Source organism: Eschscholzia californica, unplaced genomic scaffold (assembly GCF_041429995.1).
Source record: "Eschscholzia californica isolate CP2 unplaced genomic scaffold, dmEscCali1.0.p SCAF_2, whole genome shotgun sequence".
NCBI lineage: Eukaryota > Viridiplantae > Streptophyta > Magnoliopsida > Ranunculales > Papaveraceae > Eschscholzia > Eschscholzia californica.
This window is the reverse complement of record NW_028238309.1, coordinates 8,427,977-8,450,343: the sequence shown is the minus strand read 5'-3', so window position 1 is coordinate 8,450,343 and position 22,367 is coordinate 8,427,977. Positions and strand designations below refer to the sequence as shown.

At 34.4% G+C, this 22,367-nt stretch overlaps 2 protein-coding genes and 1 long non-coding RNA gene across 3 annotated transcripts in view; 2 read left to right on the top strand and 1 right to left on the bottom strand.

The window, feature by feature from the left end:
* Positions 1-4,899: 4,899 nt before the first annotated feature.
* On the bottom strand, positions 4,900-10,261 carry LOC147555911 (uncharacterized). The gene is made up of 11 exons (XR_015235051.1): positions 10,037-10,261; positions 9,484-9,617; positions 9,232-9,373; positions 8,971-9,100; positions 8,728-8,790; positions 7,600-7,746; positions 7,286-7,373; positions 6,880-6,991; positions 6,623-6,727; positions 5,467-5,659; positions 4,900-5,374 (listed from the first exon to the last, which is right to left on the bottom strand). It is a non-coding gene; the product is annotated as an uncharacterized LOC147555911 (long non-coding RNA).
* The window catches only part of LOC147555896 (homeobox protein knotted-1-like LET6), a 93,794-nt gene continuing 81,598 nt past the window's right edge, over positions 10,172-22,367 (top strand). The window contains exon 1 of the mRNA XM_086663614.1: positions 10,172-10,184. The gene's annotated coding sequence lies outside the window, so the exon portion shown is untranslated. The remainder of the gene's footprint in view (positions 10,185-22,367) is intronic.
* Positions 17,116-21,147, top strand: LOC147555910 (glycine-rich RNA-binding protein 4, mitochondrial-like). The gene is made up of 5 exons (XM_086662935.1): positions 17,116-17,492; positions 18,417-18,685; positions 18,809-18,877; positions 20,592-20,698; positions 20,875-21,147. Exons 2-5 carry the CDS (start codon positions 18,577-18,579, stop codon positions 20,986-20,988), a joined length of 399 nt encoding a protein of 132 aa, XP_086519061.1. The 5' UTR covers positions 17,116-17,492; positions 18,417-18,576; the 3' UTR covers positions 20,989-21,147.

Below are 22,367 nucleotides of genomic sequence, written 5' to 3'. Positions count from 1 at the left end.
ATTTCGATTCTAACTAGTTCTATTCACAGGGTGCAGTAACATGTATGTTTCTCTTCTGGCGAGACCAACCTATCTTGCCTAGTGTCTGTGTGTGTATATATTGGACATGTACGACTTCAGCATGACCAATTTTTCCATTAGACTCAGGCATTCTGATGTAGCTATACGGGCTATGCTCCCATCCCTAAAATCACATTCTTGCTTAAAAACGTTGATTTTCAGTTGCACATATAAGAGGAGATATGGTTTACTGTTTCCTTATTAACTTCGATTGTAACTAGTTCCATTCATCGGGTGCAGTAACATGTATGTTTCTGCTGACGAGACCATCAGTCGAATTTTACTGTTTCTAAAACGATTATTCCTATTCATTGGGTTATGTTTCAAGAAACATGATCCATTCTTAAGAAAACAAACATTTTTTTTGAAACAACAAAAATACACGAGTACAATTGACCATCATATATGATGTATCATTTCTCTATGATATATCATAATGATGAAATATGTTCATAACTGTCATAAAATTGTCCTACTCTTATATATCCTAAAGGACACAACTGCCTTACAAGCCAGTATTTATACTTTTAATAACACAATTTCAATGGATCATCCTGTGAGCGGCTACTGCACCAAGAGATGGTGTATACAAACTAGACTCATTTTCCTTGTTTGTTTATTGTAAGAAAATTTCAACCTTTCCTTACTTTTCTACTATTGCATAAGGCGATACTGTCATACCGCCAAGCCAACGGTTGGAAACGAACTTGGTAACAACTCCAGCTAGCCAACGGTTGTTAACTTGTTGCACTTGGACTAAATCAAGCTCGAAGAACTCTACCTAAAAATAGCTTCTTCTTCTTTAACAAACATTGGCAAAATAAATGGAAGAGATAGACCACAAAAGCTCCTGAAATCATTCTAAACCGTAAGGAATTTGGACACTTACCCTATAAATTCCAAACTTTTATACACTAAATCTCATGAACAAATAACTTCTTTTCATACAATAATTGTTCTCCAGATTCTTCTTCGTCATCTTCGAAATTAATATCATTTTCATTGTTATCATTTATTAATTGTTACATTTGTAATAATTAATATAATGGCAATGATGACTAAGGTATTGTGTGTTGTCACTTTACTGATGATGATAGTAAGTTCGATGATGTTTATCGAAGTTGAGAGTGCGTATATCAGTTATCCAGCCTTGCACTCGGGGAACCATCCCTGGTGCAAGGGAAGAGGCCCTATGTGTGGTGAACAACCAGCTAACAGATACACTCGAGGTTGCGAAAAAGCTTTGAAATGTAGAAGTGGTGATGAAGAGGGAGACAGTGATGACGATGACAAAACAATAAATGTATAGAAAATACTTGTTAAGAATATGAAATGAAAAGTCCGTTGTATGTTACTATTGTTCATCAATAAAGGGCCTTTTTACATTTGCATCTATTATTAGATAAATTTATAGTTTTTCTTTTGGTACATGGGTCAAAGATATGTTCCAGGTGGTGCGAATGTGTCACTCATTAAAAAAAATTGTAATTCAGGTTACAAATTAACTAGTATTTTGATTTGGCTTAGGTATCTTCCAGATAATTTAAATTAACTCAATCCCGTTAAAATTAACATAACATCGTGTCTTAGATAAACGTGATTAGTTGTTTTCTTATATTTGTTTGAGCTCACTTCGACTAAATTGCTATAAATTTATTTTCAACATTTTCAAATGCTATCTTCAATAACTTTTGCTCAATTTTTCAAAAATATTATCTTCAACTTAGAAAATTTGATTTCAAGTTGAAATATTCACAATACTATGCAGTACATATTACTACGTTCATCAACACAATTTAATTTTTTTTTAATTATATAATATTGCAAACCTGTTAATAATCCATTTATTACGTGAAGTGAGTGAAATATTGCATTGCCATTGTTTTCTTAAATAGTTAATTATCAAAACAAAAAGGGTAATTTAGCCATACCCGCGCACCACTAATGTCTAATTTAGCGATACCCCCTCCCTACTTTCTCTTTTTTCTAGGAAAAAGCCTATCAACCACTAATTATTGTTTTATCTATCTTTTTCCTTCGATATCTTATGCCTCTTTGATGCTTTGCCAACGTATCTTCAATTTTCAGACTTATTTTTCCTCTCATATCCATCTTTTTTCTACTTTACCATAAATTAATCGAAAAATTAAAAATAATAAATCACAATATTTCAAAATAAAAATCGTAAATTCTAAGAAAAAAAATTTAACTTCTCATTTGGTATTTGTTTACGTTAAAGTTAATGTTTTCAAGTGTAATCAATTTGAAAAAGACTTCTTGATATATGTTGTTTTTTCTATTAATTATAACTCGTATATATTTAAAAATAAAAAATACAAATTGAAATTATGAATTGAACGAAAAATTAAAATGTTAGAAGATAAATTATTAATTGAACTTGCAAATTAGATAGAAAAATTTATGGAAAGACCGAAGTTAGATAGTTATGTCGGTCGTAGTCATATGAGAGGAAAAAAAATCTAATAAGTGTAGGTCTATTTTCGTATTTTTAAGTGTAAAAAAAAGGGGGTTTCACTAATATCCAATAAAAAAAGGTACTGCTAATTGAACATTACAGTTGAGGGGGTCGCTAAATGGCACTACAGAGAAAATAGCTTATTGAATTCTAAAAAATCTAAATCAACAATTCTCATGTCGTCCCTCTCTCTCTTTCTGTAATACCCACTTTTTGATGTGGGTGGAATTATAGTAGTCTATTTTTTGATTTATTTTGAAGCACATATGAAACCAGAAAGTTATCTTTTAAAAAGTGAGTAATTGAGAGATGATGAATCTACGGTGGTGTTACAGGAAAAGAAATAGTGTAAAGAGAAAAAGAGATCAAGAATGGTGACATTTATATTACAGATACTAGGTCAGACATGATAGACATCAAGCTGAATGGGAGTATAAGAATGACTTGTGTCATCCTATTAAGTTAGGAAAAGTATCTCAATGCCACTTGATGAGTAGCAACTGAAAATGCGTGGCCACGATCAAATGGATTAAGTGATTAATCATCTGGATTGGCAGTTTAACTCGGGATCAAAAAAGTCTGAAAGATGTGACGTATCAGATGGGATATAAATTGACACGGGAATCGAGCATTGCACTTGTTCTAGGTACAAGTGGGAGACTGAAGGAGATGTCTTTCGACCAAAGATGTAATGCGAGCAATTTTTCGGATAGGACAATTGATGAAGAAGATCATCAAGTCCGGACGATTCAGGGATCGTAGTGTTTAGCTAAAACCCAATAAGATTGTCGAATCACAAGGCGATTCGTTGCTAACTTCGACCGGATCCTACATCGGGTTACACCAAAGAGTGTCAACTTGATTGGAAGATGTGACTAGAGGTATGAGACATGTGAGCATGAGTTAGACCCATAAATATGTCCAAAAGGCCTAAAGAAAGTCAAGAGAAAGATAGTACATAAGCCCGAATAAATGAGTATTTGGGTCTGACACTTAAAAGGGATTTTAGGCCCATTAGTGGGGCCGACCATGGTTGGCCGGCCAGATATGCCCTATTAGGTCTTAGTTTGGCCGGTCATATTAAGGGAAAGAGAGAAATAAAAATAGATTTCTATTTTGTGAAATTCTTATTCAAACTTCTATTTTGGTTTTAGGGAAACCTAATTAGGGTTGGACTCTAACTTAGGGATTCTATATAATGCCCTCGTTAGAGTTGAATAAGGTGTGGAGAATTCTCAAAGAGCTTTCTAACTCTACAAAATATCAAGTACAAAAAGAAAGAGAGAATTAATCCCAACTATCTATCTAGTCTAAAGAAGAAGGTGTTTTTCGTCTAACCACCATTGAAGTTCTAGCTAACTAAAAGGTGGGAGATCAAGTTGATTACTCGGTGTCTCAAGTAGAGAAGCTACAATTGGAGCTCTTGGTCTTCTTATTCAACTGGAAAGGTTCGAGGAAAAAATAACGATTAAGGTAATCTCTAAACTAACTTAGATACATTATTAGCTTATGCATGAAATCCTGCGAATACTAGTGTTAGACATTAGATGTTTGAGATTCTGCTTAGAACACTAGGAGACACCATAATCCAACAGTTACGTGGAATCAAAGAGGCATGATTGTTGTCATATCGTCTAAGGCGAAAAGAGGTACATTTTCTATCTACTAATTCTTGTGTATGCTATTTCAATTTAAACCATGCTACGTTTAGTATTGTTAATCAAATAGTTTCTATAAAGAATGATTAAATGATTTAGATATTAGTTTTATCTAGGATTTCATAACGCATTCATAGAGGTCGGTATTTCAGTATAGTTAAATTGAATCTGGTGTAATTGATGATGAATTTAGGTATGTTTCTTATGTGATTAGAAAGTTTTCTTTGTCTTCTTTGCAATGCTTCAAACAGTGCATTAATTGGAGTTTGAATGTGAGATTATGAAAGTTTTTGTGCATAAGTGGTGTTAAAATTGTCACCAATATATGAATTTATCTACATAGTTCACTTGATTTCTGTTCTTTAGACAATGTATCTATTAGCTAGATCCATTTTCTCTATTTCTCTTACCTCAAACGTGATAGTAGTCTTAATCTTGACTATCTTGGTATAACAATAATTTTCTATTGGCTTGTTTGAAGTTGCGATCCACGTGATGATGAATAGCAGACCAAGATTTTTTTTTTTGTGGGGGCACTTTTTATTATAATAAATAGTAAAAGTTAAATATCACAACTAATGACGGACTACGGACGCCGACAATCTCTTCCAAAAGTACTTCAAGAACTGTAAGGAGTACTACAGTTGACATGTCCGGAAATTGTAAAGTTATGTTTAAACTATTGATCTCTATATGTTACGAGGGTGTAACCCGTGCCCGTGGGGCACGGACAGTTTTATCGAATGCATTAAAGAGTTAAACATACAATTTGAAACATATATTGAAATAAACATGAGTTGAACACTCGAAATCAATTACGCAAAAAGCACCAAAAAATAGTCAAAATAGTCAAAATCATTTCATACACCTCACTGCGAGGCACATTGAAGTATTGGGCCCTCTTTCATCCCCTCCACATGCCTTTTGAGCTTGATCTTGGTACAAAATGATCATATAGTCTATGACGTTCACATCATGTATTGATATATCCTTTCGTTCGTCGAACTGCATATCGATCATTTGAGTTACTTCCCTAACAGGGGAACAGATGCTCTAGTTCCTCGAACAGTTTAAAGTCGAAGAGTCAGGAAATTCCACAGTGAAATGTTTGTGTAGCTTTTCCCTCCTAAATGGCCTCTGGCACATCAACATTCCTCATCATTTAACGCCTTGAATGAATCTACACATTCCTATTGTTATTAATCTTAAAAATACCTATCGTGATTGCAGTATATTTGACATTCCTCTTATCAATGAAAAACTGCATCTTACCATAGTTCACAACTTCCCCAGAGTTGGTCTTAAGAGTAGATGTCTACTGCCCAAATGGGACAACAGAAAATGCAACCCGTAGAAGGCTTCAATCCTAGTCAATCTGTGCTCGACAAATAGGCCTTCACCGTGTCTTTTGAATTTGGGGTGACCTTTCTGACACAAACTCTATATTCCCGATGATCCTCTCAAGCTGCGAACAAACAAAAAGAAGTTTTGAGCACTGCTAGAACCAACATGCATTAAGATAATGGTGTATGGTTTTTTTATGTAATGGATGGTCTAGCCCCTACATAACATTTGCAAAAACAGAAGAAACAGTTAGAAACTATATCAAGTAGCAAACCCTACATTGAGAAAGAAAAAAAAAAAGTTTATATGTGCGAGACAGAGACATAAACAGCGAGCGACTGTGCATGAGAGATGGAGAGAATGAGAGTTAAAAAGAGAATAAATAACCCTTTTCTACTCACTCTGAATAAATAACCTTGAAAGCATGCATAATATTCAGCATCAAACACTAACTGTGAACAATTTCAACCAACCCAAACTTCGAAAATCCAGACTTACACAAAAAGATGCCAAAAAGATGATTTGAAGTAATACTATTGCCAAAAACAAATCAATGTTTCCAAAGACTCACCCACTGTCGTGGAATCAGATGACATAGAGAGAGAGAGAGAGAGAGAGAGAGAGAGCTTCTTTGAGAACAGTGCAATCTTCTCAGAAAGACAATCTTCTCATTAATCGTCTATATGGGTAAGTCGAAAATAAGTTAGGGGGGAAAGCATACCTGCCAGTATCGGTTCAAAATGCAGACCTATGAAATCCAAAATATTTCCTCAAAATGAGTTAGGGGGAAAAGCATGCCTGCCAGTAATGGTTCAGTTTTGAAGACCTAAATCGTACCAGACATCCTAAAATAACCTCGAATGATCTCGATTTAGAACCTAGTGTTTCGACGATTCTTGTCAATGTAGAGTAAAAGTTCTCCAAAATTCATCATGAGAAATCTTAAAATCAACAACACAGAAAAATCAAAATGGATGTAATGAACCAACCTAGATCCAAATTCATATCAATTTTAACAGAGATATCAAATGAGTTTTGAGCTCAACATCTAAGAATCTCCACAATGAGGAGAGAAAGAGCTTACAATTTTGGAAGGCTCAAGGAAGGAAGCCATACTGATAGGCTCTTCGAGCAGCAGTGTGTTATCGCTAACTAAGATTTGCAATTCTCCCAAATTCATCATCAAAATCTTAAAATCAACAACACCAGAAAAATCAAAATAGACCTAACGAACCGACATATATCATATTCATATCATTTTAACAGAGATATAAAATGAGTTTTGAACTTAACATCTAAGAATCTCCACAATTAGGAGAAAGAAATAGAGAAAGAACTTACAATTCTAGAAGGCTCAAGGATGGAAACCGTCCTGGTAGACTCTTTGATGAGCAGTGTGTTACCGCTAAACTAAGATTTACAGTTTAGACTTAATTTGTTCACTGCAAGATCCCTAGACCAAATGCAAGCGAAAATCATGTTTACAAAATTAGAGAACCCAGAATAAGTTCGAACAAAGTGGTTACTCATGCTACAAATCAAACTCCTAAATTTCAGTTAAAATAAGTGAGAGACTTCTTGCAGTTTCATCAAGTGCATTAAATGAAGCGCGTATGCGAAAATAGATGTAACTATAATTGATCGACCAAAATATTTGATTTCTAGTTAGTTATCTATAAACTTGTAAGTAGAAAAAAAAGCATCTCAGAGTATAGAAAAAAAGTAAGATCCGTGAACAGTAACATACCTGCCAATTTCTCTGTAAAATTTACAGTATTTGGTTGAGAGAGATTCAGTAAATTTGGAACGCATCCTAACCTGGTGAAGTAGCTATTCTACACACAAATAATATTTTCAAGCCATGCTAAGAAACAAAGAAGATCAGTATAATTTTCAAAGCACAAACAAAACTAAGAAAAAAATGTGATGAACCTAATCTTTACAGACGCAAGAGCTGCTCCGTCAAAGGTGCGAAAAAAAAATTGAACCTAAAATGATCAAGCCTAACATGACTTTCATCCAAACCTAAACAGAAAAAGTAAACATGAAAAAGATACTTACAATGAAGTTTGCCTCTCATTCGACGCCATGTTCTTTTAAACACTTCAAAACTACCATCAGTGAACATTGAATTTTCAGATTTGGCATCAATTTAGCTAAGTGGAGACTTCAAACAAATGAGGATGATCGTATATGGTTCAACTTTTTCTGGAACAAAAAAGATAAAGATGAAAAAAACTCAATAATTACATACAAATCTTTGGTCGGGTAAATTAGATAATAACAGGAATGCAAAATAAAAACTTAAGTCAAGTTGAAGCCTAACAGACCAAAAATTTACCAAAAAAAGTAGTTGCTTACAAAGTTTGAGAAGAATTTGCTTAGAATACGTTTCATTAACTATCCCATTTATTGGGTTTGCATTGAATTTGGTTTTGGTGAACTATGGGAATGAATACAAATCACACATTAACATGGTCTCTGATGCTAGTTGCACCACCAAATCCATTGGTTTAATAGATGTATTTGTGTCTATCGCTCCTATTTATATTTCGCTTTGCCGATTTTGTGGGCGAGTGGGCGACAACGGGTATAGACTATTAAAGAGTGAAAAAAATTATGTTAATTTCATTGCTTTTCAACCTAAACACCCCAAATTGTTCTTTCACGTTTTCGAAGAAATTCAATTCATTCACTAACCCAGTTGATTCAACCCTAAGTGAGAGAGACAGGCAGCAAGTGAGAGAGAGGGAGACACGGAGAGATATAGAGAGGGTTACCTGCGATGAGAGACCTTGAGAGGAGATGCGCGGGGAGGAGGGAAAACATTGGGAGATAAAGGGGAGCGAGAAGGTGAAAGGAAGGGTTAGGCGAGAATGAGCTGCAAAATCCTAGTTTTCATTAGCTTGGTTGATCAATAAACTTTGTAATTGGACCTCAAAATGATAAAGAAATTTGAGCAGTTCAAGTATCAAAAATCGGTAAAAGTTACAAAATAACATATGATCTGACCAAACAAACACGAATTAATAGAAGTTAACAAAAGCCCGGTATAAAAGCGATTCTAAATTTTCAACTACTGTTGATCATAGATACACAATTAATACACATCTAAAAGGTTCATAATCTTGTGAGTAAAAACGACTACAAAAGAGAAAGGAAAAAATATGAGAGAGATAGAGACATTACCAATAGCGACATTACCAATAGCGACAAATGGGTTTCTGACTCGAACTCGTCTTCTCCATTATCCTGATCAAATGAAAATGAAAATCGAAAATTACCGAGACAGAATAAAATGAATGTTTATGCACTTATTATATAGATTTTTAAGATTAAAATATAAAAGCCCTAATCAATCATCATCCATCATCAACCTAATTAACATTAACAAAACAGGAAACAGAATAAAAGGAATGGTTAAGTACTTACATACATAGATATTACCATTTTGTAGTCTTTTTTACGTTTAGAGAGACTACAGTATACCCACTTGAATTATCTTATATAAAGTTCAGATAGTCGTCGCGGTGTTCTTTAGTCTTTAAAGTTCACACTCTTCCTATCACCACACACAGTCATTTTGGTTAGAGAAATGAACTGGAAAGAAGTCCAATAAGAACATACAGACAAATAACCAAAGTAAGAAATAGAAGGATAAAATTTTCTCCAACTGCAAGGTTACCGAGATACCTGCCATTGAGTTAAATGATTGGGTACTGATGATCTTCTTCAGAAATCATGTTTGTGGTTCAATGATCATTTTGAAATCCATTTGAGCTAGGGTTTCATTTACCACAATCTGATATCGGAGTGTGTTTTCAGAAGGTAAAACCTATGAAATCGAAAAACATTTTTCTGAAGGTAAAACTGATATGTTTGGTTAACAAAATGGAATAAGAAAACAAACCCAAATTGAAAATGTAAACAATATGGAACACTAACCTCAATATGAACAACCTGGTCTGAATTTTCAGATGAGGGTGGGGGAGACAACAGCCTAACTTCGAAAGCCAAGGGTGATTTCCATCTTCATCGCCTATTTGAAACACATTAGCATGACCTATCAGATTTCTTCCCTATATTTAACATATGATTTTAGTTAAAGTAAGAAATAAAATTTAAGAAATAAAGACTGAGATGAAGTAATGATATAATTCAAGAAAGAAAGTAATCTAAGAAATTTGATTTATACATTTCTTCAAGCACCTTAACTACAGGAAGGAAGGTCACATAGACTCATTAACCCACTTGTTATCATAAATCATATTTAACATCAAAACTAATTCAAACATCCTCAACAATTATCAAAACTAACCCACCAAGTTCACTAACCTAAAACTGTTTGGGTTAGTTGCATTGATGTTCAAACCCAGCAAGTTACTAACCCTAACATTCTCAACCAATTGAACCTAAAATTGATCATTAAAATTTATCAAAACCAACCCAACAAATTTAATCTCAAAACTTTCTACAGAGAGGAGTAGAGTTTACTAACCTGCTACCCTTAAAATCCTAAATCCAGTGATAGTAAATAGAGATTGAGAGAGAGAGAGAGAGAGAGAGAGAGAGAGAGAGAGAGAGAGAGAGAGAGAGAGAGAGAGAGAGAGAGAGAGATAGATAGAGAGAGATAGAGAGAGAGAGAGGCGGAGGGAGATGGGCGTGCAAGGAGATGAGCGGGAAAGAGTTTTAGAAGTAGAGTATTAGAGGGAAAAATTAAATCCTAACCTTTTGAAATGGGCATCTTTGGGAGATGCTCTTTCTCGTGATCTTAGCCCTTAATAATTTTTCATGAAATATAGGCCATCCAATTTTGAAAAACCAAATCTCAGATTAATCTCCACCACTTGATATAACCTGTGAGCTTCAATCTGAACCGTTGGGAGGAGGGGGAAAGATACCCTCCTCCCTTATTATATAGATATATTTTGAGTTTAAGATCCAAAAATAGGAGGGGTAATTAGTCATATATCCATCCACTCCTAAATGAATAAATAATATAAAACTAAAATAAACAGAAAATAGAAAATAAGTCCAAAAATTTACTATTTAGTGGGCCCCATGCATCAAGCCATTTATTTCCTCTCATTCTTACCCTTTCATAAATATATATTTAACCATTGGTAAACCAAAGGTTTCTAATGGTTGAGTTAATACATTTATTCTTTTCATAATTTTAAGAGAAATGTTTATGGTGGATATTTATTGTCAATTTTTATTTCCAAAACTTATATTTGTCTAAAGTAACCTACCAAAACAATCGTGATTTACCTGAAACGAGTTCATGTCTCTCTCTCTAACTTTATATTCTTCGAACTTGAAGAAATTGTGAATTTGTGATTGACTTTTTATCTCTACCTCGATATTTCCCTTTCTAAAACATATTTTTCCTTAGAAAACATTAAGAAAATTATATATATGTCGATTAAATTTAGAATCTTGTTAAAAAAATTATTTTATTATAACAACAAACTTAAAATGTAACACTTTTTCTTACACAGTGAAGTTTGAAATCTCTATTACTATAATCTTGTTCTCATAAAAAAAATATAAATTAAATTTGTTTTTGCTACACTTTCAGTATTTTACTAGCATTTTCTTTATTCTATTAGCATCTGTTATGAATATGTTAGAACTAGGTTAATAATCATTTTATTATTTCGCTAGCATCTTATTGATTCTAACAACATTCTTATATATAACAGAATTCTAAAAAAATATTTCAGCATTTTATTTATTTTAAAAATTCAATAATATACATACAAAAATAAATTCTTCTTAAATTAGAATTGCATTTCTCTAGCATCTTATTGATTCTAACAACATTCTAAAAATATTATTTAAGAACTAGGACCATTTTTTTTCCTCTAGAATTTCTTTGATTCTCCTGCAATAATTATATTTCTCTAGCATCTTATTGATTCTAACAAAATTTGTCTGAAATTATATTATGTTAACCAAATTTTTAATATTTCTCTAGCATTTCACTGATTCCCCTGTACATGTCTTAAATTATGTTTCTATAGCATTTCATTGATTCTCCTGCAATACTTATATTTCTCTAGCATCTTATTTATTCTGACACAATTCTCCTGAAATTATATTATGTTAGGGTCCGTTTGATACGTGGGAAAGAAAATGATTTTTTTCTAATAGGAAAGAAAGTGACTTTTTGATGGGAAAGAAAACGCTTTCTTTCACATTAGAAATCCAAATAAGGTGTTTGGTATAGATGTAGGAAATCTAGGGGTGCCTTTAAAATTCGATGTACTTATGGGACTTTCCTGCGGTGTCTTTAGAAAGCTAATGCCTATTGTTCGAACCGAGAGAGAGAGAGAGGGAGACAGAGATAAACACATAAGATTGCTCGTAAACTTAAAATAAATTTTCAATCATTCAAGAACAAACTCACATTAAAAAGAGGTTAGAATTCTCAATCATTCAAATCTAACTCTTGTCGAGTCTGGTTTAAAGATGTTAGGTGGTTCAAAAGAATTTTGGGATTTTATTGGTTTAATGAGGTTAGGTTTTAGGGTTTTTATGGTTTGGGGTAATTGGGTATATATAGTGATTGGTGCTGGATTGGTTTGAACAGAATAGGGGTTTATTAGTACCTGGTGGTTTGATTACAAGAAGAATAGATGATGGAATCTTCTTATATACTCCAACAATCTCTTGTATGAAAAATATTCTCATACCTGCATTAGTCGTTCTTCATACTTGTATACTTCTGATGATAAAAGAGAAGAACCCAATATACGTGAAGTTGGCTTGAGTAGACAAGAGGTAGAGAGAGAAACCCAAATATGTAACTGAAGAGAAAGTTTGGGAATAAACTCTACATAAAATGAAGAAATTAGGAGAAAAAGAAGAGAGTACAATTCTGAAAGCCATAATTTTTCTCTCTTTAAATTCAAAAATGGGTATTTGAAGGTGGGATCAAACAAAATCATATTAGGTGTTCATTGGGGCTCTCATTCCAAAAACCTGATTCTCTATCTAATCATCATAGGATTAATGTTGTTCATGGTTCTGAAACAACCACAAACCCTAATCTTTGTTTATTAACAGATGGTTGCTGATGGTGGTGGCTGCTTGGGTTCCTGAGATGGATTCTGATAATAGATTTGAGAGAGTCTAAGAGAACGAGAAAACTCGATTGAGATAAATTGATTGTGAGAGTCTGAGAGATCGAGAAAGATCGATTAAGAGAAAGATGAAGAGTGTTTTAGAGAGATACACATAGAAGGCAGACAGATGTTTTAAAAATAGAGGAGAGAGATCGCGTTTGGTTGGGAGAAAGCGTGAGAATTGTGTTTTACCACCTTTTGGGTGGTAAAACTTATCCTCCCATTTTCCTATCTTTTTTTCACATGGGAAAGAAAATGTCTCACTTTCTTAGGCTAATCAAATAGCAGAAATCAACTTTCGCAAGAAAATGACTTTCTATCCAATCAATTATCACGTATCAAACGGACCATTAACCAAATCTGTATAAAAAAGGTATAACTAAAAGCTTGGTCATTACGGTAAACGAAAAAGGAAACTTTTGTTGTAGAAGGAAATTTCTTTTTTGAGGAAACAATTTAGTGAATCTTTAATTTGGGTTACTTTTTTTTTAACTTACGATATGTTAGGTAGTAATAAAAAATCAAAAGTTAGACATGTAATTTATTCTAAGTGGATTTATTTTCTATTTCAAATTATCTTTGGGCTCTCGACCCATTGATCATTCGATTTTGGACTTAAAACTCATCCTCCCTTATATTAATGTCAAATCACCTTCCATTCATTCGTGAGTAGTTTTGACAACAAGTTCAACAAGTTCAACATAGGCTATTATCCTTAGAGATGTTTGAATTACTTGAACAAAAATATTGGTAGAAATGATAGAGATCTTTTAATCTTTAAAAACATAATCACAATGTGGGTCCTTAATATGAAAGGACAAGATGGGACGAAAATATGAAGCTGAATCGGAAAAATATTTCTCAAAATATGTGTTGTATATACATATAACTGATGAAGCTCATAAAATTAATATGGAGAGAGTAAAGTATCTCTAATAGAGTTTGAATGGGACCTTAACGAAAAAGAAGTCGAATTTCAATGTATAATAAATGTGGAGCAAAAACATTAAGGGGTCAAAATAAAAAAAAACTCTAGTAAAAAGGAAAACTTATCGGGGCAAAAATTGAGTTGTCCCAAAGAAAAACAAAAGTGTAATTAACGAAGTGAGACTCGAACTTGAACCTCCTTAGTGGATAAATTATTACTCTACCAACCTAGCAAACATAAATTTCATTTTACTTTGGATATTGCTTTTATATTATCGCACAAATTAGAATAAGTAAAGACATTAATTGTCGAACGTGCCCCAGAGGGATCATACGTGGGTACGCCCCTAGCGAGGATCTAGTATGAGCATCATTTTTTTTGACTTATCTTGTGTTATCTGCTTGGTATGTTTAGAGAATTTGTTTGTATTTCTTTATAAGGGCTAATGTTGGTTGTGTATAGGTCTGAGGCACCAAGTGAGTGTTTGATAATTTGTAGACGTTTTAAATTTATGTTGACTTACATGTCAAGTTGATGCTATAAAGGTTTACCTTAGTTAAAGGTATGATATTTTATATTTATCGGGAAAAAAAACTTGTAGTAAGAGGTCGTTAGTATTGTCACTACAAAAAACATGGCCATTAGGACGGTCAAAAACCGCCCCAACAACCTAAAATCGTCCCTAATAGAGTACTGGGGACGGTTTTTGTTTGACCCAGAAAGTGGCATCCCAAATGGTATTGGGGACAATTATAGGCACGGATTACATCTGTCCCCAATACTGTTTTTGCGACGAATTATAACTGTCCCTATAGCACGATTATTAGGACAGTAATTAACTGTCCTTAAAATTTCGGCTGGAATTTCATCTCGTTCTTATTTGGGACAATTGCCATCTGTCCCTAGAAGTTTGTTGTGAATTTCTCTATAAAATCGAGAAGAATTTTTAATTATTTGTATTTAGTACAGTTAATATCCGTCCCCTAAAGTTGGTGGGAATTCTGTCTAGCTTGCATTTAGGGCAACTAATTGTCACCCTTACAAATTCAGCAGAATTTTATGTAGCTTGCATAATCTAAAAACTATCCTTGCAAAATTGCAGAAATTGTCTGTAATCAAATAAATTTGACGCTTTCACTTAAAACGAGTTCAAACATCGATAATGATAATATAATGTATCATCTCACAGACAATCACTGCAGGAGTTTGTAGGGGTGACAATTAATTGTTGTCTGAGGTGCCATTTGACAAGGCATTGTTAAGAGTAACTTAATTAAATTTCAATTTCAATGGAAATTTGGGTAGGCATGGAAATAGAAATATTTTAGTTATTTCGACCGAGATCTTCCGAAATTTTGGTGAAAACCCGATACTCGCCTGCCCGATACCCGATACCCCAGAAACTCGAAAGATTTGACGAACTTGGACGGGTTTTGGATACTACTCCAATTTTTAAAATAACTTGCCCGGGAACCCAAATGCACAGAGAGTTTCAAAGTCCGACCGACCCGATCCGACGAATGATATGAATCCGACCGACCCGACCCAGACCGATCCCCACCCCTAGTTTGGTTTCCTATTATCCACAAATTATGAGTTTTTAAATTATCCTCCCATTTTTTTATGGTCATCGCTTTGGGGAAATAAGAATATTTTTCGCGGTGAAGTATTTTAAAGGGAAATGTGAAATTTGAAAGATTTTCCAGAGAAACGAAACATTACTCCGGTCACCAACTCCAACCACCATTTTTCTCTTTTTTTTCTTTCCTCTTTTCCTCTCTGCTCCCTCTCTATCTCATCGTCTCTCTATCTCTCAGTCTCTCAGTCTCTCTCTCTCTCTCTCTCTCTCTCTCTCTCTCTCTCTCTCTCTCTCTTTATGTCTCTCATACACAATTCCGGTGACCTCGAGGAGGGTTTCTCCAAAACCTCGAGTGTTTCGTGGGTCGGTCGACCATGAAATATTTCGTGGTTGACCGACCCACGAGTTGTAATGTGTGAATCACGAGACAGAGAATGAGATACAGTGAGAGAGAGATGCAAATGATGATGGTGGTGGCAGGATTTTGGTGTTCGAAAAAATAGATATGAGAGAGAAAGATTTGAAAAAAAAATTAAGGTCGTCGGCAAAAAAGATTTTGAAAAAAAAAAAATTAAGGTCACCGGTAATGGCAGTTTACTGGCGACCCCTGTTGGCATGGAGAAGACATGGTCAACAAAATTTTATTCCTTATAACAATTAGAAAATATATTGGTCATTAGTTGACCAGTTTTTTTTATAAAATCTTTACACCCCGAATGTTTTTTTTTTCCAAATCACTGACCATTTTTTTGAGAAGTCGACAGTCGTTATCGCCTAAGTTAAACTTATAATGAAAGAGGCCTCAACAAAATTCTATTTTCTATAACAATTAGAAAATATGTTAGTCATTAGTTGACCAGTTTTTTTTATGTTATGAAGTCTTTACACTCTAAAAAAGTTTTCTTATTGCTCCAAAACACTGGTCATTTTTTTTTGAGAAGTCGGTTGTCGTTATGGCCTTAGTTAAACTTATAATGAAAGAGACCTCAAGCCCGACATCAGGCATTGCCCTGACTTTTCGGTGGCCCGAAGCAAGGTCTAAAAATGTGGCCCATTCTATCAAATTGTAAAACGTATAAATGTATTACTGGAAATCGTAAGTACCGCAAAATATTTTGTCATATTTATATAACGAAATAGTTTTTTTGATAATTACAATCACTGAAATTTTGTTCTTCTTAAATTTTTCGATGCAAAGTCACTAATAATCGTTAAATAATCAAGATTGTCAGTCATATCTTTCTCAATAGATAATACAGCTAACCCGTTTAACCTTTTTTGCGACATAGTAGATCGAATATAAGACTTAATCAACTTCAACTTAGACTAACTTCTTTTTGCAGAGGCAACAGTAACGGGTATCGTTAACATAATTTTATAAGAAACTCATGTGTGCGGGTAATAACCTTTCATATCTTTCAAAAAATCTAGCACTTCAATTGGTCTTTTGATCTCATTTGGTAAAAGACGCTTCAACACTTTCAGTTCAGAAAATAAGTCTAGTCCGTCTATGTCATATGACTATTATGCTTGAAAAAGATTTCAAGGCGACCACATGAATCTCTCAAATCACCATCATCTTGGAAGTTCAATTTTTTTTAACTTAAACAGAAAACAAAATATTTTTTTTCTTCTAAATTGAACAATTTACAATAACAAACAATAGACTTTGTTTCTAGAAGTTGAATAAACCGTCTGGTTTGACACTTTGGCTTGAAGGAAGGAAATGATATTGGGTTTTCATGATTTGGATATTTAAAAAACATTTTTGTTTCATAAGTCAAACAAACTGTTGGGCCACCATTCATTTAAAGATCATCAAATTTAGTGGCACTTTTTACTTAACATTTGTTAAATGAGGTCCTTATAATTTTCTTAAAGAGTTGGACTTCTTTTATATTTCTTAAAGAAATTAATGTTTTGGTGGCCCCTATAAGCCTGTGGCCCGAAGCGACATTTTGTTCGCTTTGGCCCAGGGCCACCCCTATCAGGCAATATCCCATTTCATCTCCTCGGGTTTTTCTTTCATTTTGGGAACGGGAATGAAAGGAGAGTTTGTAACTTCTGAATTGAACACCAGTAAGGAAGAGACGAGAGCAACTAGTTGTAGGGAATACTTTGACCCCACTTACAAGTTATATTCACCTATTAAGTGAAAAAACAAACGGCCTAAAATTGTCGGCCCACACTTATTAAGTGAAAATGAAGCAAAAATCAAACACCCTCTTACACTTTAATCTCTACTTTCTCTTTCAAGGATTTCTATGGAGAGGGTTTCACTTTGAATAATCCAACGTTGGGAATACTCAGATTTCTGGTAAGTACTTGATGCTTGATATGATTCTAACCACTTCAATGTGTAATTTATAGAACATTTTAAAATCTGAATGTTCTGACTAATAGAGATCATTGATCCTTATTCATCAGTTTTTAGATATAATTTTGGTTCCCTTTTAAGAAATTCATCAAAAAATTGATGAGTCAATTTTAATGATGAAGAGATGGTTTAGGTTATAGGCTTGTAGCTCATGTTAAGTTTGTGGCCATCCAACTCAAAACCAATTGGCAATGAGTGGAGAGGACCTTGACCTTATATTCTTGGTTACTAGAATCCCATTGTCCAATGTGGGACTATTCTCACACGCCCCCTCACGTGTAGGGTTCTTTGACCCTAACACGTGTATTTCTTCGGGCGACGTGGAGCACGTGTGGCTTTTTACCTATCACGTGTGGGCCTAGCTCTGATACCATGTTAAGTTTGTGGCCATCCAACTCAAAACCAATTGGCAATGAGTGGAGAGGACCTTGACCTTATATTCTTGGTTACTAGAATCCCATTGTCCAATGTGGGACTATTCTCACAGCTCAACTGTTTGATAAAATTCCTCCTTTAAGGTTTGTTTGTATACTACATGAAGGTTAGAAATTGCTAATTAAAGACTTCAACCGATTGATGATTATGAACTATGAACTTTGATCATAACTTTCTTATAAGTTATGAATGATAGATAAGTTGAAGTTTCGTTAATTAGTCGATGGATGGTTCATGGTTATGATTTATGAATTACGATTCTTACTTTTTTATAAGTTATACATCTCAGAGAAGGTCAAATTTTGTTAATTAGTTGAATGTTCATTTGTCGATTGATGGTTATGAATTATGATTCTTACTTAGGAAAGTATTGCTATCACTAAAATTAACCTTTAACTAACACTTTTACGTGTATTACGTGCACAATAGGTAGAAACCTACTTAGCCTCGTCTAAGTTGAAATCCTGACTCCGTCCCCAGTTAAAAGCGTTTTAAATTGTGAACAAGTTATCTAGTAATTTTGCTCCTGGTGGTAAGAAGATTGAAAACGTTAAAAGCTGGAAAACGCAAACCAGTGTTTATTGGTGTAATGTTCCTAGCGCGAAGGTTAGCTCGTACCCCAACTGTGCACCCGCTTCGATCCTATTCTACGCCACCTTCCTCTTCGTCTTCTTCCCAAAACAAATTATTCGTCGGAGGTCTCATCTCTCTCTCTCTCTCTCTCTCTCTCTCTCTCTATATATATATATATATATATATATATATATATCGTCTTCAGTTTTGCTAAATGGGTAGTTGAATTTTGGTGATGTTGTATGAAGGTCTGTCAGGATCAGTAGATGAGAAGTCTTTGAAGGATGCTTTCTCGTCTTTTGGAGACGTTAGTGAAGGTAAAACAAAAATGAAAAACCTATATTGTTCAGTTAATTATTTATGCTTCACATGTTCGATAAAATGTCTGAATGACGACAATGTTGCATCTTTTCCGATGTTAATTAGAAATCTATCAAGTTATTCACGCAATTTTGGTCATTAAACTGTAAAACTTGATCAATATTAATTAAGTACCAACCAAAATGACTAACCACTACAATTCTTTTAGATTTCGACATGTTCTAGATGAAGTGTTGGAAGATAAATGCTTTTTGGATTATGGGTTTCACAGCCTCATAGGGGTTTAATGTTTATCTTAGATTTGATTTTGGTATACATTGGTTATGTTAATGCTATTCCGTATAACATATAACTTTTCCATTGCCCGAAACCTCAATTGTGATCCGATTCTAGCCTAGAATTAGAAAGTAGTAAACCAACTAACCAAGTATAATAAGTCACTAGTGAGAAAGCAATGTTCAAACTTCTAACTTCATAACCGAGAAAAATGTATAATCTATTATATGAAGTAACCAAGAGAGAGAAGAAGGGTAAGAGAAATAGATGGAGGAAGAAAATATATCCATATATTGGACCTTTGACTATGGGCAAGTACCTCGTCTAAATGAGAACCTCTTGTTACGGTCCAGATTAGAAAAAGTGGGCCTTAGACTTGTGATGTAAAGCAGCCTTAGGTGCTAATTGTATGGTCATCATATTGTCTTGTGTAAAATGCGAAGCACAAAAAACTCTAATATTGAAGAGTCTTGAACCCAGGTGCTTTTGTGTGCAAGATAGTGTCCGCACCAACTAGGCCGACGCTTGATACAAGTTAAAACTATAAGTTCGTATCCTAAAACTGCTGAGACGGGGGCCCTGGGTAGAGGGGGGTCGGTGTCGTCGCACCGCTAGCACCTCCTCACCCATGCCCCTGGATAAGCCTCTTAAGGGCCCTGGTCCCTTAAGATCCCTACACCTTTTTACATAGTTTATGCTTCATACTCAATACGTACGTTAAGTTTCTGTACTAGCTATTTTTGTGAAGTCAAAGAAGTAACTTGGTAAAAGGATCCATTTTCAAAGAGTTGCTCGTCATTGATATGCATGGATACCGCAAGACCCACTATCCATAACACAATGAAACACCCGGAAAACGATCATACACTAATACACACGTAATAAAACGATCCCAATCAAAATAAAAAAGTAATTTGTATACTACCAGAGTGTGGTAAAGCAAACAAATCCTGTTACGGATATAATTCATTTTTTTACAATGGATCCAAGAGTCATTACATTCAAACATGACATTGATACATCATGAAGATACAATGTAAAGATACAAAATGAACTGAACAAGCACATAAATGCCATAACCACGGCACTTGGACCCTTAAATGCCATATAAAGATCCTTAAAGACCATCTTATGTGGCCTTAAAGCGCATTATCTTTTACTTTATCTAGGGCCTCTAATTACGTGGGATATATCTTGGAGATAAACCACTTCCACCAAGACTTGAACCCATGACCTCTGGGACTTAAGAGGGGAATGTAAACCAGTATACGAAAGACCCATTTGCATTACGATATACATCATAAACTGATCTAATTCTTACGAAGAGATATCAATATTATAAGTAGGACCTCTTTACTTGTCTTTTGTACTCTAGCACATGACAAATAACTTCTATAACACTCCTGAAGAAGTGGTGGGGTACTTGTGTTTCAGTGAGAATCATGTATGACAAGGACACTGGAAGGTCAAGAGGCTTTGGATTTGTTCATTTTCCAGAGGAGAATGATGCCAGATCTGCTAAAGATGCCATGGATGGAAAGGTAACAAACACATTTATTGACCTTCCAGTGTGTTTGCACTTGGAACATTGCTTCCAACTGTTATTCGAAAAATAAAGCAATATATATACTTACATACACACACAATCAATAATTGAATCGTTTTTTTCTTAAAGAAATGATTGGATCTCTTTATCGAGTAAGTTAGTTTTATGCAGGCATTCTTAGGTCGGCCATTGAGAATAAACTTTGCGCTTGAGAAGGTTCGTGGTGGACCTGTTGTAGTCCCTCGTCTTTCTAATATAACAAATAACAACAGCCGAAATAATTGAATTTTAATTAGGTTTGTTCTCTGTATTTCTCTAATTTCGTTGTACTTATTAAACTTTATAGTGATTGATTGAATACCTAGCTGTAATCTAACTTTATGTGAAAGATCAATACTTCGACTATAATTTTAAGTGCATAGTTCGGATGTATCATCTTAGAAATGTTTTCTTGTTATCTTCTCATGTTATATATCATTCTTTCGATCTATGATCATTTTGTTAGTGACACATTCATTTTTATACAATACATAAAAGAATCTGATCTCTAGCAAACAAGAAGATAGTGTTTATCTAGAATATTTTAATCATGACGTAATTTGTATCACTCCAAAGTCCAATCTTTATTTCGTAAGTGGCAAACTTTTCTTTGTGGCCTGGGCTTGGCCTTGGGCTTGGCCTTGGGCTTGGCCTTGGGCTTGGCCTTGGGCTTGGCCTTGGCCTTGGGCTTGGCCTTGAGTTTGGACTTAGTTGTTGTTGATCACTTGGGCTGCTTGAGCCTAGTTGTTTGTATCTTCTTAGGCTAATTATATAGGCATCACCAATTTTTCTCACGATCTAATGACTTGGACTCGCCTCCCCTAAAAAGAATAAGATGAAGGAAAATGGAGAAGAACGGGTTTCCCTTCACAAGATTGGGTGAAGAGGAGGGGGATATTTCCCTTCATCTTCATCTCTCTTGTGCGAGGTGAGAAGTTTTTTTGCTGGTCATTTGCCTTCTTCCAAAGAAAAAGTAAAATAATTGGGGAATGTACAAGGTGTATGGGCTATAAATATTGGTATTTTGCTTGGTTTGCCTCTACCAAAGTGAAGGATTAGTAAAATTCGTTTTGCCCATTATACTTTTTCAGTATAATAATTGGGGAGTGTACAAATAAGGTGTAATGGGTTATAAATGTTGGTATTTTGTGTGGTTTGCCTATAATGTAGTGTAGCAAAACTCATTTTGCTCACAACAATTTTTTAGTATAAAAATAAAAGGAGTGAACAAACAGGGTCTATGGGTTACAAATACTTGGGATCTTACCTAGTTTGCCTCTAACAAAGTGTAGGATTAGTAAAACTCATTTTGCTCACAACAATTTTTCAGTATTAAAAAAGAGGGGGAGTGAACAAGCAAGGTGTATGGGTTATAAATATTGGGATTTTGCGTGGTTTGCCTCTAACGTAGTGTAGGTCCGTAGGATTAGTAACACTCATTTCGCCCATAACACTTTTTCGGTATAATAATTGGCGAGTGTACAAAGTGCATAGGTTATTAAATTGGTGTTTCGCGTGGTTTGCCTCTAACAGAGTGTAAGATTAGTAAAACTCATTTTGCTCACAACAATTTTTCAGTACACAAATAAGAGAGTGAACAAGCATGGTGTATGGGTTATAAATAT